Source organism: Lactuca saligna, chromosome 2 (assembly GCF_052625555.1).
Source record: "Lactuca saligna cultivar CGN05327 chromosome 2, ASM5262555v1, whole genome shotgun sequence".
Taxonomy (NCBI): Eukaryota; Viridiplantae; Streptophyta; class Magnoliopsida; order Asterales; family Asteraceae; genus Lactuca; species Lactuca saligna.
Window position 1 is genome coordinate 68,807,155 of NC_136418.1, and position 15,694 is coordinate 68,822,848.

The following is a 15,694-nucleotide window of genomic DNA, read 5'->3' on the forward strand; positions in this document are numbered from 1 at the left end:
TTACGGCCCAGGAACAATCCCAAACCGCAAACACCCATAAATGGGGTTTTGAAGCCCCAAAACCCTTCCAAATCACTTCTGGTGCTTAGCTATGACTTAGGGCTTACATGTACGAACTTAGAACACAAAAATCTTGACATTTGAGGAGTAAACATGATTTTATGGCCCAAGATCATGCTTGGACCATAAACACCCCTTCTAAGGCCGTAAACACCATTTAAGGTGTTAAAATGCCCCTTAAACATCTCCTATGCCTTGGAATAATGTCTAGAACTAACCACCATTGTGTTAAGGACCTTAAACATGAAAGCAACCACCTCCTTAGGAGATTACGGTCGTAAACCCCCCAAGGAATGGTTCATGGGCCGTAAACTCCTCTAAAGTGGTCAAATGGTGCCCTAACTTCCTTCCATGGCTTGTACTTTGGACTAGAATCACTTATTCTTAACCCAGGACCATCAAAACACAAAAGGAAAGGTTATATAAGAGTTTACTGCTGTAAACTCCTTGTTTACAGCCGTAAACTCCATAAAATGGTCCATATCTTGATCAAATCACTTCCATTGCCTTAGAACAAAACCTTGCATAAATCCACAAATGTTGTAAGACCTTTAAGCAACCAAGAACACACCACCCATGAATTTATGGCCTCATGGGGATATGGTCATTGGGCCGGAAACTCCCTTAGGAGTTTACTCTTGAAGAGCAAACTCCATATCTAGGCCTTACACACCCTTAGATGCAACCCGGATCACTCCTAACAGTTGAAATGAAGTGTTTCCGCGCCTCGGAGTATATATTCTTATTTAATTAGTAGTTCAAAGTCTAACTAGATACAATTATGTATCTCTTCATATTACATAGGAACCTCGCGTGTATTCAAGCCCCAAACTGACACTTAGCATCCTAACCGACACATTTCTCGTCTGGTGAATTCATACCCCTACACTTTTTCCATGTTTTCAATGTTTTTGGGCGGGGGGGGGGGGGGAATACAAGCAAAAGTATGAGAATATCTTGTACTCAAACTTATTATTTCATATGAAATGTTTCATATTCCGTATGCTTTTAACACTGGAAATCGTATTAACTAACCGTTTGACTTGCAAATTTTTTTTTTTTTTTTTTGAAAAGAGCCAAAGCTCAACAAACTTTATTAAAAAGAATAAAAGAATACAAACAAAAGAAATTATCCAGAACTAGCTAAAAACATCCAACCTATCCATAATCAACTTCCTAACCATTTTCTCAACACCATAACTAAAATCCTTTTACTCCAATAAACCCTATAATCCATTAGACTAACCCAAGGACTTACTGAATTTGGGAAAAAAAGGTAACTTTAGCCCCTTGCAAAATCCGTACCACCCATTAACCTCTAAACAAATGCAAGGGGTAAGGCCCTTAAAAAAACCCACAGTCCAAGAACTAAGTCTAATGACATACACCCATAAATCCATCATTTTCAAAAAACCAAATTGAAATTTACAAATAAAACAAATAACTCTCATCAAATTCCATGGCAAGTGTCTTAAAGACATAATCCGAAGACTCCTACTACATTTCAGCAAATCAATCCAGCAGCTCATCATGATACGCATCTGCACAGCAACCAATAATAATATCCTACTATTCTTCACTTTCCATTTGTTCAGCCTCAGCCCATTATGCACAGGAATATTCCACTAAAAAGAATTCCTGCAAAAAATGAACAAAACTCCACTGATCCACCAAACTTTCAATTCAAGTTGCATAATAGACATGGCATCAATCACATGTACAGGACTCACCATTTGAATAATCTCAAGAAAGATCATATCCAAATAGGAAGTCTCAAAGGTACCAGTTACATGGTTCAAGAGCAAGCTCTCAAACCAGTAACTTAAACCGTCGATTCCTTTAGTGAAACATTTATTCCAAAACTGTCCCCACCAACTGAAACAGAAAAGAACGGTGGCACTGGACAAAGAATTAAACCATCCCCAATTACCAAATTTGACCTTCAACCATCTAAAACACCACAAAAAGAAATCCATGATTACAGGTTATGCATTCCATGAATATCCCAAGCCTTACACACCTTGTCACTGAAACCCACAACCTTTTTCCTCAGACCCAATATCTTTAACTGTATCTCATTCTCAATACAGGAAATCAGACCAATTTGCGAATTCCTTAATCTACTAAAAAGTCTGGCATTTCTTTCCTTCCATATATGAGCAACACAGCTAGCTAAAACCCATTTATCAATTAGTATCTTAACAGGTTTTCCTTTAAGGAGACCAACCAACTTTTGAATTAAATCATTCCAATCATCACAAGAAACATTTAGATCCATCTTTTTACAAAAATGATTCAAAATAAAGCAAGAAAAATCACGTTTGAAAAAAAGATGGTCATGGGAATCCGGAATCATAGAACAAAAAGGACAAAGAAGGTTACCTGATTTCTCCCAACAATTGACTCTGTCTTGGGTCTGCAACTTATTCAGGATAGCAAGCCACAACAGGAAGGAGTTCCGATGAATGCAATTACCATACCACACAATGTCAAACCAATAAATTTTATCACCAAAATTATTTATATCTTTCCAAACTTGTTTACTGGAAAATTGTCTTTTCATTCCTTTTTTATCTCTCCACATCACAACATCTAACTGATCAGCCATATTGCAGATCATAGGAGCATCCATCAATCCAGGAAATTTATTAACCCAATCAAATGGCCAATTATAAGAATCATTAATCATAACATCACTGACCAAGGATTTGTCATTAAAACCTTCTCTAGCCCAATCCCTTCTAGGTATAATAGTACTTAAAATACCAATTGGGTGCCACCAGTCATGCCAAAGAGAAGTGTTCCTTCCATTTCCAATACAGGACACAACATGGGGTCTAATTATTTTCCTTTTCTCCAAAAACCTTTTCCAAGTCCAATTCATGCTTCTCCTTTGCCAAATATCCCAAAAATTCTTGTCACCAATATAATTCTCTTTCACCCATTGAACCCAAAGAGAATTCTTATTATTGACCACATTCCATACATGTTTAGCTAACAAAGCATCATTCCATATCCTTAAATTTTTAATTCCAAGTCCCCCATTGATCTTTGGTTTGCAAACATCACTCCATTTGACTTTGGCTTTACCTCTAACTAACTCACCATTTGCCCACAAAAAACTTCTACAGATCTTCTCTATCTCTTTAATAGTAGCAATAGGAATTTTGAAAATAGAAGCCTAGTACACATGAAGTTAAGTCAAGATTGAATTGATGAGTTGTAATCTCCCAGCAAAGGATAGCATCTTATTTTTCCAGTTAAGCACTTTCACCTTTATCTTATCGACAAGCACTTTACAATCACTTTTAAACAACATATTAATACACATAGGAATTCCAAGGTATTTAAAAGGAATTTTACCAATGTCAAAAGGTAAAATACCCAAAATAATCCTTCTCATATTAGGGTTGACACAACTGAAAAAGATTTGACTTTTTCCATACTAGCTTTCAGCCCAGACACAGATTTGAATTCTTCAAGAGCACATTTAATCACTCTAGCAGAATTCCCATTTCCATGAGAAAAAACTAACAAATCATCAGCAAAACACAAATGAGTAATTTTTTGAGATTCACACTTACAGTGGTATTTGAAATTTTGACTTTCTTCAATTTTCTTCAAAAGAATTAAATTGAATACTTCCATAACCACAGTAAACAGGTAGGGAGAAAGAGGATCTCCCTGCCTAAGTCCTCTTTTGCCTTCAAAAAATCCATGATCTTTACCATTAAAGTTCAACATAAACCAAGGAGATGTAGTGCAAGCCATTATCCAATTGACCATAATAGGGTGAAAACCAAACCCCAAAAGAATTCTATTTAAGAATTTCCAATCCAAAGTGTCATATGCCTTTTGAATATCAACTTTTAAAGTATACTTAGGCACACCATTTTTACGTTTATACCCCACCATCAGCTCTTGAGCAAGCAATATGCTGTCTAAAATTGATCTTCATGGGATAAAAACAGATTGCTTATGACTAACAATATCACCCCAAGCTATTCCTGATTCGATTAACAATTATCTTACTGATACACTTATACAAAGTATTACAACAAGCAATAGGATGAAAATCAGTGGCTTTCCTTGGGCATTCCAGTTTAGGGACTAAAACAATTCTCGTGGCATTCATACCCTTCAACAGTTTCCCAGTCCAAAAGAACTCTCTAAGAGCTTTACAAATCTCAGGCCCCACAATGTTCCAAGCACTCTTAAAAAACTTAGAAGAGAATCCATCAGGACCAGGGGCATGATTATCATCAATATCAAACTTAGCAGCCTTAACTTCTTCATTTGTGACCACCCGAATCATACTTAAAGCCACTCTTCTATCTAATTTTTTCTGAAAGAAATCATCATTAAGAATAGATAAATCAGTAATATTTTCACAACCCAAGAAATTGTTAAAATGATTAACAAGTTTCTCTTTCATAGCATTTCCCCTTATCCATCTTCCATCCTCATCAAGAATCATCAAAATTTGATTCCTGTTATTTCTACTTTTCAAACAGCTGTGAAAAAACTTGGTATTATTATCTGATCCATGCATGGATCATGAAAGCCAAAAATGTGATGGAGTAGTGATTACTAGTAGGCTAGAAGGTGGTTTGGGCTCGATGGTTGGGTTGTGCATGGTAACCCACAAATTGAATTAGGGTTGCATGAAGACTAAGGCAACATATTTAAGGCTTCATAAGTGCTAAAACCGTTACTTTTTACTTCATAAAGCCTCCTAGCCGTTATAAAGCCTCCTAGCCGTTATAAATCCTCCTAGCCGTTTTTATCACTCTTTGGTGGAGTAAGGTTACACTTTAATGCTTCTAATGGCTCATTAATGCTTCTTATGGCTCCTTAATGAAGCATAGATGTTTTTTTTTCTTCATCCTCAAGTGTCTTGGACGTTTTTTTGTGTTATTTCAAGAGTTTCCTTAATTTTCATTTACTAGATTTATTGCATAATTGGTTGGTTGGCTTGTAACCACCAAATTTGTAATAAAGGCTTCATATAAAGCCAAGTTCATGCATGGGAAAGATAATGGACGAATTTTAATAAAAAGAACCCTTTTGTTCACTTTGAATTATTGTCATAGTTCACAAATTATCATTTTTTGGACGTGATCCTTGAGTTGATCGAATTCAAACTAATAGGTCTTAGTTTGTCTTCAGATTTACAAGCTATAGGTCTAGTTTGTTTATCAAATCTATCCTTTTCATTCCATATAGTTGTGGTTGTTATTCTAGCTTAATTTACCTAAACACTACCCCACTCACTAAATCAAGCCTATACACGCATCATAAGTGGCATCAGAGCACATAATGGATTTTGATGATCCGGAGTTCCTACAAAATCTTCGAGAAGCATTGAGAAACATCCAAGAAGGTGGGAATCAAAGGCAACCCTGCCATGGTGAACATAGGGTTGTGGAAGAATTCAAGGTGTCTGAATTGCCTGAATTTTTTGGTGGAACCGATCCTGAACGCTACTTGGAGTGGGAAAGGAAGATTGAAAGAATGTTTGAGTTCAAGGAAGTGGATGACGAAAAAAGCTGCAAGTATGGCATTCTCAAGCTAAGTGGTGGTGCTTCACTATGGTTTGAAGGGGTTAAGGCCAAGAGAACCCGTGAAGGCAAAGAAAAAAAATTTGTTCTTGGCTTTCTCTAAAACGAAAGCTAAGAAAGAGATATGTTCCTTCTACTCATAGAATTACCACTTACAAGAAGATTGCTGATTTGAGGTAAGGAAAAATGAGTGTTGGAGAATACATTGATGAATTTGAGAAGTTGTCCTTGATGGGGGATATTGAAGAAATTGAAGAACAAAAAATGACTCGTTTTCTAAAAGGGTTGAACTACAACATTGCCAATGTTGTGGAGTTGTATCCTTATGTTGATTTTGGAACTCTTTGTGGTTTGTGTTTGAAGTTGGAGGGGCAAGCCAAAGCACGTTATGGTGGAAGTTCAAGTTCAAGTCTCGAAAGTCCCAAGTCAAAGTTGTGGTCCAAGCCCGAGTTTAGCAATAGACAAAATTCTGTTTCTACTCCTTCTGGTTCTAGTAATGTTCCCGTTGCTCCGAAACCTACTAGTGGTACCAAAGAAACTAGTTTGGTGAAAATTATATGTTTCAAGTGTCAACATTTTGGTCATTACCAAAATGCTTATCCAAACAAAAGGGTGGTGACTTTAAGGGAGGCCACTGAATGTTGTGAAGAGTTGGAGGAAGAAGAGAGGTTGGCGGGTATTTTTCATGATATACAAAAAGAAGAGGAAGAAGAGGAGGTAGAGTCTGAAACACCGATGTATGATACAGTTTTGGTGCTTAGAACCCTTAAAACTCAAGGGGTTCAAACTGTGGCTGATATGGATCAACGAGACCAATTGTTTCACACCAAATGTTTGGTTAGAGATAAGTGGTGTAGTTTGATTATTGATGGTGGAAGTTGTACTAATGTTGCTTCTAATGAAGTGGTGACCAAATTGGGTTTGTCTATTACAAACCATCCAAAACCATATGTTCTTCATTGGTTGGATGATGGAAGCAAAATAAAGGTGACAAAACAGGTTAGAGCTGGTCTAACTATGGGGTCTTATGAAGATGAAGTGTTGTGTGATGTTATTCCTATGGATGCATGTCATATTTTGTTGGGTGTCCTTGGCAATTTGATAGGGACGTGTTACATATAGGGAGGAGCAATGAATATGAGTTGAAACACAACAATAAAAAAATTGTGTTAAAACCCATGTCCCTAACGACGATAAGGTCCATGAATTCTAAACAAGTAAAAAAACCTAATCTTTCTGTGTTTGCTAGTGAAAGGTAGGTGGAGCAAGTTCTTGACAAAGGTGATGTGATTTACATGCTTGTGCCCAAAGAGATGGTGCATGGAGAAAACGCTACTGCTGATTTGCTTTTAGAGTTTCTAAATGTGTTTCCAAGCGAATTACCACCGGGTTTGCCTCCAATCTGTGGTATCGAACACCAAATTGACCTTATGCCGGGTGCCCCTTTGCCTAATAAAGCTGTGTATAGATGTAATCTCCGGAGGTGAAAAAGGAGTTGCAAAAACAAATCGATGAACTCATGAAAATGGGTTATGTTCGTGAAAGCCTAAGTCCTTGTGTTGTTCCAGTTTTATTGGTTCCAAAAAAGATGGTTCTTGGAGGATGTGTGTTGATAGTAGGGCTATTAATAACATCACCATAAAATACCGATTTCCTATTCCTAGAGTTGATGATTTGTTAGATGAGTTACATGGTTCTATTGTGTTCTCAAAAATTGATTTGAGAAGTGGTTACCATCAAATTTGTATGCGTGAAGGGGATGAATGGAAAACAACCTTTAAAACTAAACATGGCTTGTATGAATCGACCGTGATGCCTTTTGGTCTAACTAAGCCCCTAGCACTTTCATGCGACTGATGAATGAAGTGCTAAAATCTTTTTTGGGAAGGTTTGTGGTGGTGTACCTTGATGATATCTTGGTATATAGCAAGAGCTTGGAGGATCATTTGGTGCACTTAAAACAGGTTTTCGAGACGCTTAGAGCTCAAAAACTCTATGGGAAGCAAGAAAAATGTTCGTTTTTGGTGGAAGAAGTGGGATTTTTGGGTTTTGTGGTGTCAAGAAATGGTGTGTTCGTAGACCCATCCAAAACTGAAGTAATCAAGTCATGGCCTATTCCTACTAACATTTATGAAGCTAGATCACTTCATGGTCTTGCTTCTTTCTATAGAAGATTTGTTCGTGATTTTAGTACCATTGCAAGTCCCATAACAGGTTGTTTGAAGAAAAGAGTCTTTGCATGGGGAGAAGAAGCTCAAAAGGCGTTTGAGAAACTCAAGGAATTGTTGTGTGATGCTCCTATTTTGGCTCTTCCAGATTTTTCTCAACCATTTGAAGTAGAGTGTGATGCAAGTGGAGTTGGTATTGGGGCTGTTTTGATCCAATCCAAACGTCCTATTGCTTATTTTTCTACAAAGTTGGGTGGTGCTCGTTTGAATTGTTGTACTTATGATAAGGAATTTTATGCTATTGTTCGTGCTTTAGATCATTGGAGTCATTATTTGCGTGCAAATCATTTTATTTTGCATTCTGATCATGAATCCTTGAAGTACATCAATGGGAAACAAAAGTTGAGCACAAGACATACAAAGTGGGTTGAGTTCTTGCAATCCTTTCATTTTTCATGCAAATACAAGGATGGCAAAAGCAATGTGGTGGCTGATGCACTCTGGAGGTGTTACTCATTATTCGTGACTTTGGATGTTCGTTTCTTGGGATTTGAAACTCTAAAGGACCATTATCAATCTGATATGGACTTTGGAGATATGTTTTTGAAATGTGCAGGTGGTCCTAATGGTGAATTTGTGATTCAAGATGGCTTTCTATTCAAAGGCAATCGCCTTTGTGTCCCAAAACATGTAATATGGGAGTTGCTGATTCGTGAAGCTCATGGCGGTGGTTTGGCTGGTCATTTTGGCATTACCAAAACTTTGGAGGTGCTTAAAGAACATTTCTTTTGGCCAAAAATGTTGGGGGATGTAACCAACATAGTGGGCAAGTGTGTTACATGTCACATGGCAAAAACAACTTTCAAGCATGGTGTTTACACTCCTTTGCCGATTCCTATTCGTCCTTGGGAAGATGTGTCCATGGATTTCATTATGGCTTTGCCTAGAGCTCAAAGGGGGAAGGATTCCATTATGGTGGTGGTGGATAGGTTCTAAAAAATGGCTCACTTTATGCCATGTCATAAAGCCAATGATGCATCTAATGTGGCTGATTTGTACTTTAAAGAGGTGGTTCGTTTGCATGGTATTTCTAAAATAATTGTTTCTGATAGGGATTCCAAGTTTCTACGTTACTTTTGGAACACTTTATGGAAGAAAGTGGGTATTAAGTTATTTTTTAGTACATCCCATCATCCACAAACGGATGGGCAAACGGAGGTGACTAATAGAGCTTTGGGTACTTTGTTGAGAGGGTTGGTTAGCAAAACTCAAAAAGATTGGGACATCAAACTTTCACATGCTGAATTTGCCTATAATCGTTCTCCTACTTATGCAATAGGTTATTCTCCTTTTGAGGTTTTGTATGGTGTGAATCCTTATATGCCTTTGGATTTGATTCCATTTCCAAAGAATGAATTGGTTCACAAGGATGCTAACGACAAGTTGAAGGCCATGATGAAACTACACCAACAAGTTCGTGAGAAGATTGAAACTGTGAATGAGTTGTACAAAAAGAAGTCAAACAAGCATAGGAAACCACGTGTCTTTCAAGATGGTGACTTGGTGTGGGTGCATATGAGGAAAGAACGTTTTCCTAACAAAAGTAAAAACAAGTTAATGCCAAGAGTCGAAGGTCCTTATAAAGTGGTGTCACGTGACAATGATAATGCTTATAAGGTAGATTTAGGAGGAGACCATGGAGTGCATGCTACCTTTAATGTGGGAGATCTTTCACCTTATCTTGATGATGATGGACTTGATGAAAAAAGGTCAATTCCTTTCAAGGGGGGGGGGGGGGGGATGATCCATGCATGGATCATGAAAGCCAAAAATGTGATGGAGTAGTGATTACTAGTGGGCTAGAAGGTGGTTTGGGCTCAATGGTTGGGTTGTGCATGGTAACCCACAAATTGAATTAGGGTTGCATGAAGGCTAGGGCAACATTTTCAAGGCTTCATAAGTGCTAAAACCGTTACTTTTTACTTCATAAAGCCTCCTAGCCGTTTTCATCGCTCATTAATGCTTCTTATGGCCCCTTAATGAAGCATAGACGTTTTTTTCTTCATCCACAAGTGTCTTGGATGTTTTTTTGTGTTATTTCAAGAGTTTCCTTAATTTTCATTTACTAGATTTAATGAATAATTGGTTGGTTGACTTGTAACCACCAAATTTGTAATAAAGGCTTCATATAAAACCATGTTTATGCATGGGAAAGATAATGGACGAATTTTAATAAAAATAACCCTTTTGTTCACTTTGAATTATTGTCATAGCTCACAAATTATAATCTTTTGGACGTGATCCTTGAGTTGATCGAATTCAAACTAATAGGTCTTAGTTTGTCTTCAGATTTACAAGCTATAGGTCTAGTTTGTTTATCAAATCTATCCTTTTCATTCCATATATTTGTGGTTGTTATTCTAGCTTAATTTACCTAAACACTACCCCACTCACTAAATCAAGCCCATACACGCATCATTATCCCCTTCCGTTAACCACTTGATCTTGGCCCTTTGCGAAAGCATCTTTTCTTCATCATTACAAGCAACATTATATTCATAAAGAATATTAGCATGCTCCTTCCTATAATTCTCATTATGAGGGTTCAGATCAATTTCCATGTGTTTATTCCCCAATTCCTTCCTTAATCCTTAATTTTCTTCCCTAAACCTCTGTAATTATTACATAGGTCCCTACAGTGTTTTTTTTAATAACTTCAGCTTTTGAAATACCTTGAACATAAAAAAACCCATCAATTTTAGAGAGCCATATATCTTTAACCAGGGGTAAAAATTGTTCCTTATCTGTAATGAAATTAGCAAACCTAAAAGAAGGTTTCCAACTCATTTTACAAATAGCAGGGCAATGATCAGAAGATAGATATGGTTTAAACACAGCATGAGTAAGGGGTTGATCAGATATTGTGACAATCATCAATCTTGAGTCAAGTCAAGTCATCAAGTCTAGCCGGTCAACTCGATTAAACCTTGTGTATTAGGGTTTTTGTTATGTTCATACTGTATAACTTGCTATATTAATGGGAAAACATCACTTGAGAGAAGTCTTGTGTTAAAATTTCCTAAGCCCTAGTGCTAATCAATGAACTAAACTGATAAAAACCATGTTGCATACTCATCGGGAGTGTGTGGGATCCTTAATCATGACTTAACGGGGCTCAAGAAACTTGCATTGCGGAGCCAAACACTCACAAATGCCACACTTGAAATCTCTCTCAAATATCACTTTGTATGAGAAATCTCTCCAAGAATGTCAAATCTCTCCCAAATCTCTCCAAGTATGTGAAATCTCTCTCAAATATCTCTTTGTATGAGAAATCTCTCCAAGAATGTCAAATCTCTCCCAAATCTCTCCAAGTATGTGAAATCTCTCTCAAATATCTCTTTGTATGAGAAATCTTTCCAAGAATGTCAAATCTCTCCCAAATCTCTCCAAGTATGCGAAATCTATCTCAAATATCTCTTTGTATGAGAAATCTCTCCAAGAATGTCAAATCTCTCCCAAATCTCTCCAAGTATGTGAAATCTCTCCCAAATCTCTCAAAAAAGTTCCCGTAACTTTTTGGAATCATTCGGGTCATACCGACCCTTAACTGGGTCAAAAACGGCTTAAAACGGGGCGAAAACGAGAAAAATAAGCTTTAGGAACCGAAACCAGGAAGAGAGGCCTCTTAGGACCAAAACCGAGCCTCTGTTGGCTGAGGCATGCGAGACCGAGCCTCGGTCTCTGCCTCTCTCGGTCTCTCTTTTGGTCGCTCGGTCTCTGCCTTCTCACTCTCTGCCTCTCTCGGTCTCTCTTCTGGTCGCTCGGTCTCTGCCTTCTCACTCTCTGCCTCTCTCGGTCTCTCTTCTGGTCGCTCGGTCTCTGCCCCTTCTCTCCCCTCTGTCTCTTCGCGCCCCTCTGTTCTCTCCTCCCCCCTCTCGGTTCCTACCCTCTCTCTTCTCCCCTCTCGGTTTCTACCCTCCCTCCTCTCGGTTTCAGCATCAGAAGGCCGAACCTCGGCCAGATTTCGGAAATTTGTCACTTTTAGCCCATTTTTGATATTTTTAACATTTTAAGCCCGTTTTTCGTGATTTTAAAGCGGGATTTTCTCCAGAAATTATATTTTAACATAATAAACTCTAAATATTCATAATTTAAACATATTTTTATGAAAATCATTATCTAAATAATAAAGATCTAATGGGGGATTTATTTAAGGTGGAGTGTTGACTTTGCCTTAACTTATGACACAAGCAACCACCCCACACCCACTCTATGACCAGCCATACCTCCCCACCTTACCTATGTCACTTCAATGTCCCTTACACTCAAACTACACTCACTCCCACGTTTTTTTTGAGCTGGAACAAACACCCACTCTCCTCATTTTCTCTTATTGCTCACATTCCACTAAGTAACAAACACCACTTTTCTCTCAAACTTTTTCTACACAAATTTTGAGATTCAAGGCTGATTTCAAGTGTTCTTCCACTCTTAGTAAGTAAAAATTCATCCTCCCTATTATTATTTCACTTCATTCTACTCAAATCTTTGATTTCTTACACAAACTCCATAACTATAATGTTAGATTCTCGAAAATCTTCAAGGCATCTCCAAGTGTTCTTGAATTAAACACTTCCATTCTTCAACAATCATCTACTGAAATCACTTAAGGTGAGTTAATACCCCTACATTTTCATGTTTTCTCAAGTTTTCAGGGGGGGGGGGGGGGGGAATACAAGCTAAAACACTAAGAATATAACTAAAATTTTCTAACAGCCTTCATCAGAAACGTTCAACTCCATTCACGGACTGTTTTGGGAATCTTAAACATTTTTGTTTTCAAAACTGTACAAGGTGCAAATAGTTCAAGTTCATAGCTTTAAAATGGCTACTTGCACATCTCCATACGATTTTTCTACAATTTATGGTGATTTTTACAAAACTGCCTATCATTTCAAACAACAATCCGGACCAGTCTGTGATTTTGGACTTATTCACCCAGGTTGGAGGTCATTAAAAATCATGATAAAAATTATTAGTAAACTAGACACATTTTGTGAACTCTCAGAATTTACGGATCTAGTTTTCGACTTCGTATGATTTTTCTATGATGTTTCCAAAACAGGGCAGAATGGCTAAAGTTAGCCAACAGCATGTAAATATCATAACACTTTGTATTATGTTGAGCAAAGTGTATAATCATGAGTTCTAATTATTGAATGTGTTTCCTTGTTAGTTTGTGATCATGAACTGAAACTAAGTAATTCATAATAAATATTATTCATTCATTTAGAACGCGTATATTAAACTATAAAAAGTATAGTTTGATAAATTCATAACACTAATACATATCTATAAAAGAGTTCATACATATTACATACATTTTAGATAAACTATAATAGGTATAGTTTATGATACATCGCTCAACACACTCGTACAAAAAGGGTACATTCATACAAGAAAGATTTATATTCACACACATTTCACGTAAACTTGTTAACCTATGTTGTGAGACTCTCTCTCCCCGTATGTCCGAGTGCGGGATATAATTCCTGGTAGTTATAATCAGAATCTCCTTGAGGGAGAACGTGATACTTGTATATAGATCTATATTGGGTTTGACACCCCACACCTTGCTACTAGCTACAGTGGGACCTGCAGGTCTACGGGTGACAAATGTTATTTCATTTTCACGACGCCTGAGAAACGTTGTGGCAGGTTCACATAGTCACAGTATGATTATAGCGACTCACCTAGGGAGATAACAATTCATAAAGTTTACAGGATTTCATAAAACCGAAGTAGGTTTTAGGTTGATTTAAAAATTTACTTTCCATATCATTTCAAACTCACGACATTTCTACTAAGTAAGGATGATTTCTTATACATTTTGGTCTTTGGTTATAAGGCTACATTATACGGATTTTAAGGAAAATATCGGATTTTTCTGAAACAAACGCGACATTTATATGTGAAAGACTTCTACTAAGTTTTATAATAAAAGCTTATGAACTCACCAACCTTTGTGTTGACACTTTTCAAACAACTTGTATTCTCAGGAAAACACTAACCAAGTAATCAAGTGCTTTTGAGGATGGGACGTTAAGGCGTCAAACTTTTCATATTTTGTCTACATATTATAATTGATTTCGAATAATGTAATTCATACAAGTGATGTAACTTTTTCAATTATATATATATGTTGGTTGTGTTTGCTTAAATTACTATTGAAATTGTGGTTAAGATACTATACATGAAGTCTTCCACCCCCGGACGTTTCCACCATCCTTGGTTTGGGGGTGTGACAGATTGGTATCAGAGCGCGGTTTATAGTGAATTAAGTATGTCAAACCACATAAGATATACAAACTATAAACACATTTGGGGCTAAAAGTCTCTGATTCTTAAAATGCTTTAACGAGTTGTACTTTTAGAAAACAAATAATTTCTTGTTTTAAAGTATACTTACATGCATTCTATACTAGCATGGTGTCATAACTTAGGAGAACATAAATTGAAAGAGGAGGAGTCGAACATTATTAGTATGCCTTAGCATGTGTAATCAGTTCTGGGAGGGATATAGCCTGATCAACTATATCCGTCCAAGAAGTAACTTACGCACACTAAGGAATAGTCGTAATGAGCAACAAATCTGATAACCTAATTACACTCCATAAAGAACACGCTAAGAATCAAATATAAACATTTAAAAATACTATAGGAGTATTTGTACGTTTCTATAGCGCCAGTTTATTATTTTCCGATATGTGCTTCTTAACCCCGTTTCTCGTGCAGACGACATGGCAGGATTTCACATACCCGGGGACCCCTATTTTCCCAATCAAGGAAACGCGGGATGGATCGATGATGAGCCCGAGGAGGATCCTGAAGAGGATCCCGAGGAGGATCCCGAAGAGGATCCCGAGGAGGAGCCCAAGGGGAAGACGAACAAGAAGAAGAAGAGGAAGACGACCAAGAAGAAGAGGAAGACGAAGAGGAAGAAGAGGAAGGTGATGAGATAGTCATGTTTGGGAATGAAGCGGAGGAACCACCAGAAGTATTCAACCCTCCCTACATCGCGAGGGTACCCGCGCACCGTTTTGGATACAACGGACCTGAACCCCCTTGGGTAACAACGATCGAAAGATGGAGCCGACAACAACGCCAGCGGTCACCATATGGCTACCAACGAGGTTACTATGATCTCACTCATGGTGGACCGGCTGACAGAGCTCTCCCCGTCACGATACAATGAATAGCAAGTATGGATGATCGTGGTAGGACGACGACCGATCAGGTCCGGGAGTTAAGCGCCATCGTACAGTCTACTACTGATCGCACCAGAGACCTGGAACGAGACTCCCACAACAGAGACCAACCCATTCAAGACCTTCTCGCAGCTTAAGCAGAAACAAGAGAGTATCGGGAAAGATACATGGCACTCGAAGAGAGAATGGTTGCAGCCGAACGCAGATTGGCGGAACTACAGGGCGCATCGACATCATCGCAGCCTCCGTCAAAGAAGGGTCGCAGTGATTAGAACTCGTTACTATTCTCACGTCTTGGTAGTAAAATTTTATGAGTACGCGTTGGTGCTACTTTTTGTATGTAGGTCGACCCTGCGACTAAGTGATTACACTATTCAAAGGGCTTTTGTAATGCCAAAACTATCTTTTGTAACGATGTAATGTAGACCCTTATGAGGTCAAACTTTTCCCTCTAAATGTTATGTACTAAAAGTTATCAATGAAATTTAGCATGCGTTTTATTTATTGAATGTTTGGCACTATACATCATAACCTGATCACACAAACAGTTTACGAATAATAAAGTTTTGATAAAATACAAGAGGGATGAAACCAGTAACACTCGACTCGTTATCACTATTGAAGTCTTACCGAC

At 37.7% G+C, this 15,694-nt stretch overlaps 1 protein-coding gene across 1 annotated transcript; it reads right to left on the reverse strand.

Moving 5' to 3' along the window:
- Positions 1-1,665: 1,665 nt before the first annotated feature.
- Positions 1,666-4,612, reverse strand: LOC145029804 (uncharacterized). Its single transcript, XM_078978263.1, has 7 exons — positions 4,107-4,612; positions 3,645-4,012; positions 3,496-3,590; positions 2,081-3,241; positions 1,991-2,010; positions 1,791-1,935; positions 1,666-1,698 (listed from the first exon to the last, which is right to left on the reverse strand). The coding sequence occupies exons 1-7, from the start codon at positions 4,610-4,612 to the stop codon at positions 1,666-1,668; spliced, it is 2,328 nt and encodes a 775-aa protein (XP_078834389.1).
- Between the last annotated feature and the right edge of the window lie 11,082 nt (positions 4,613-15,694).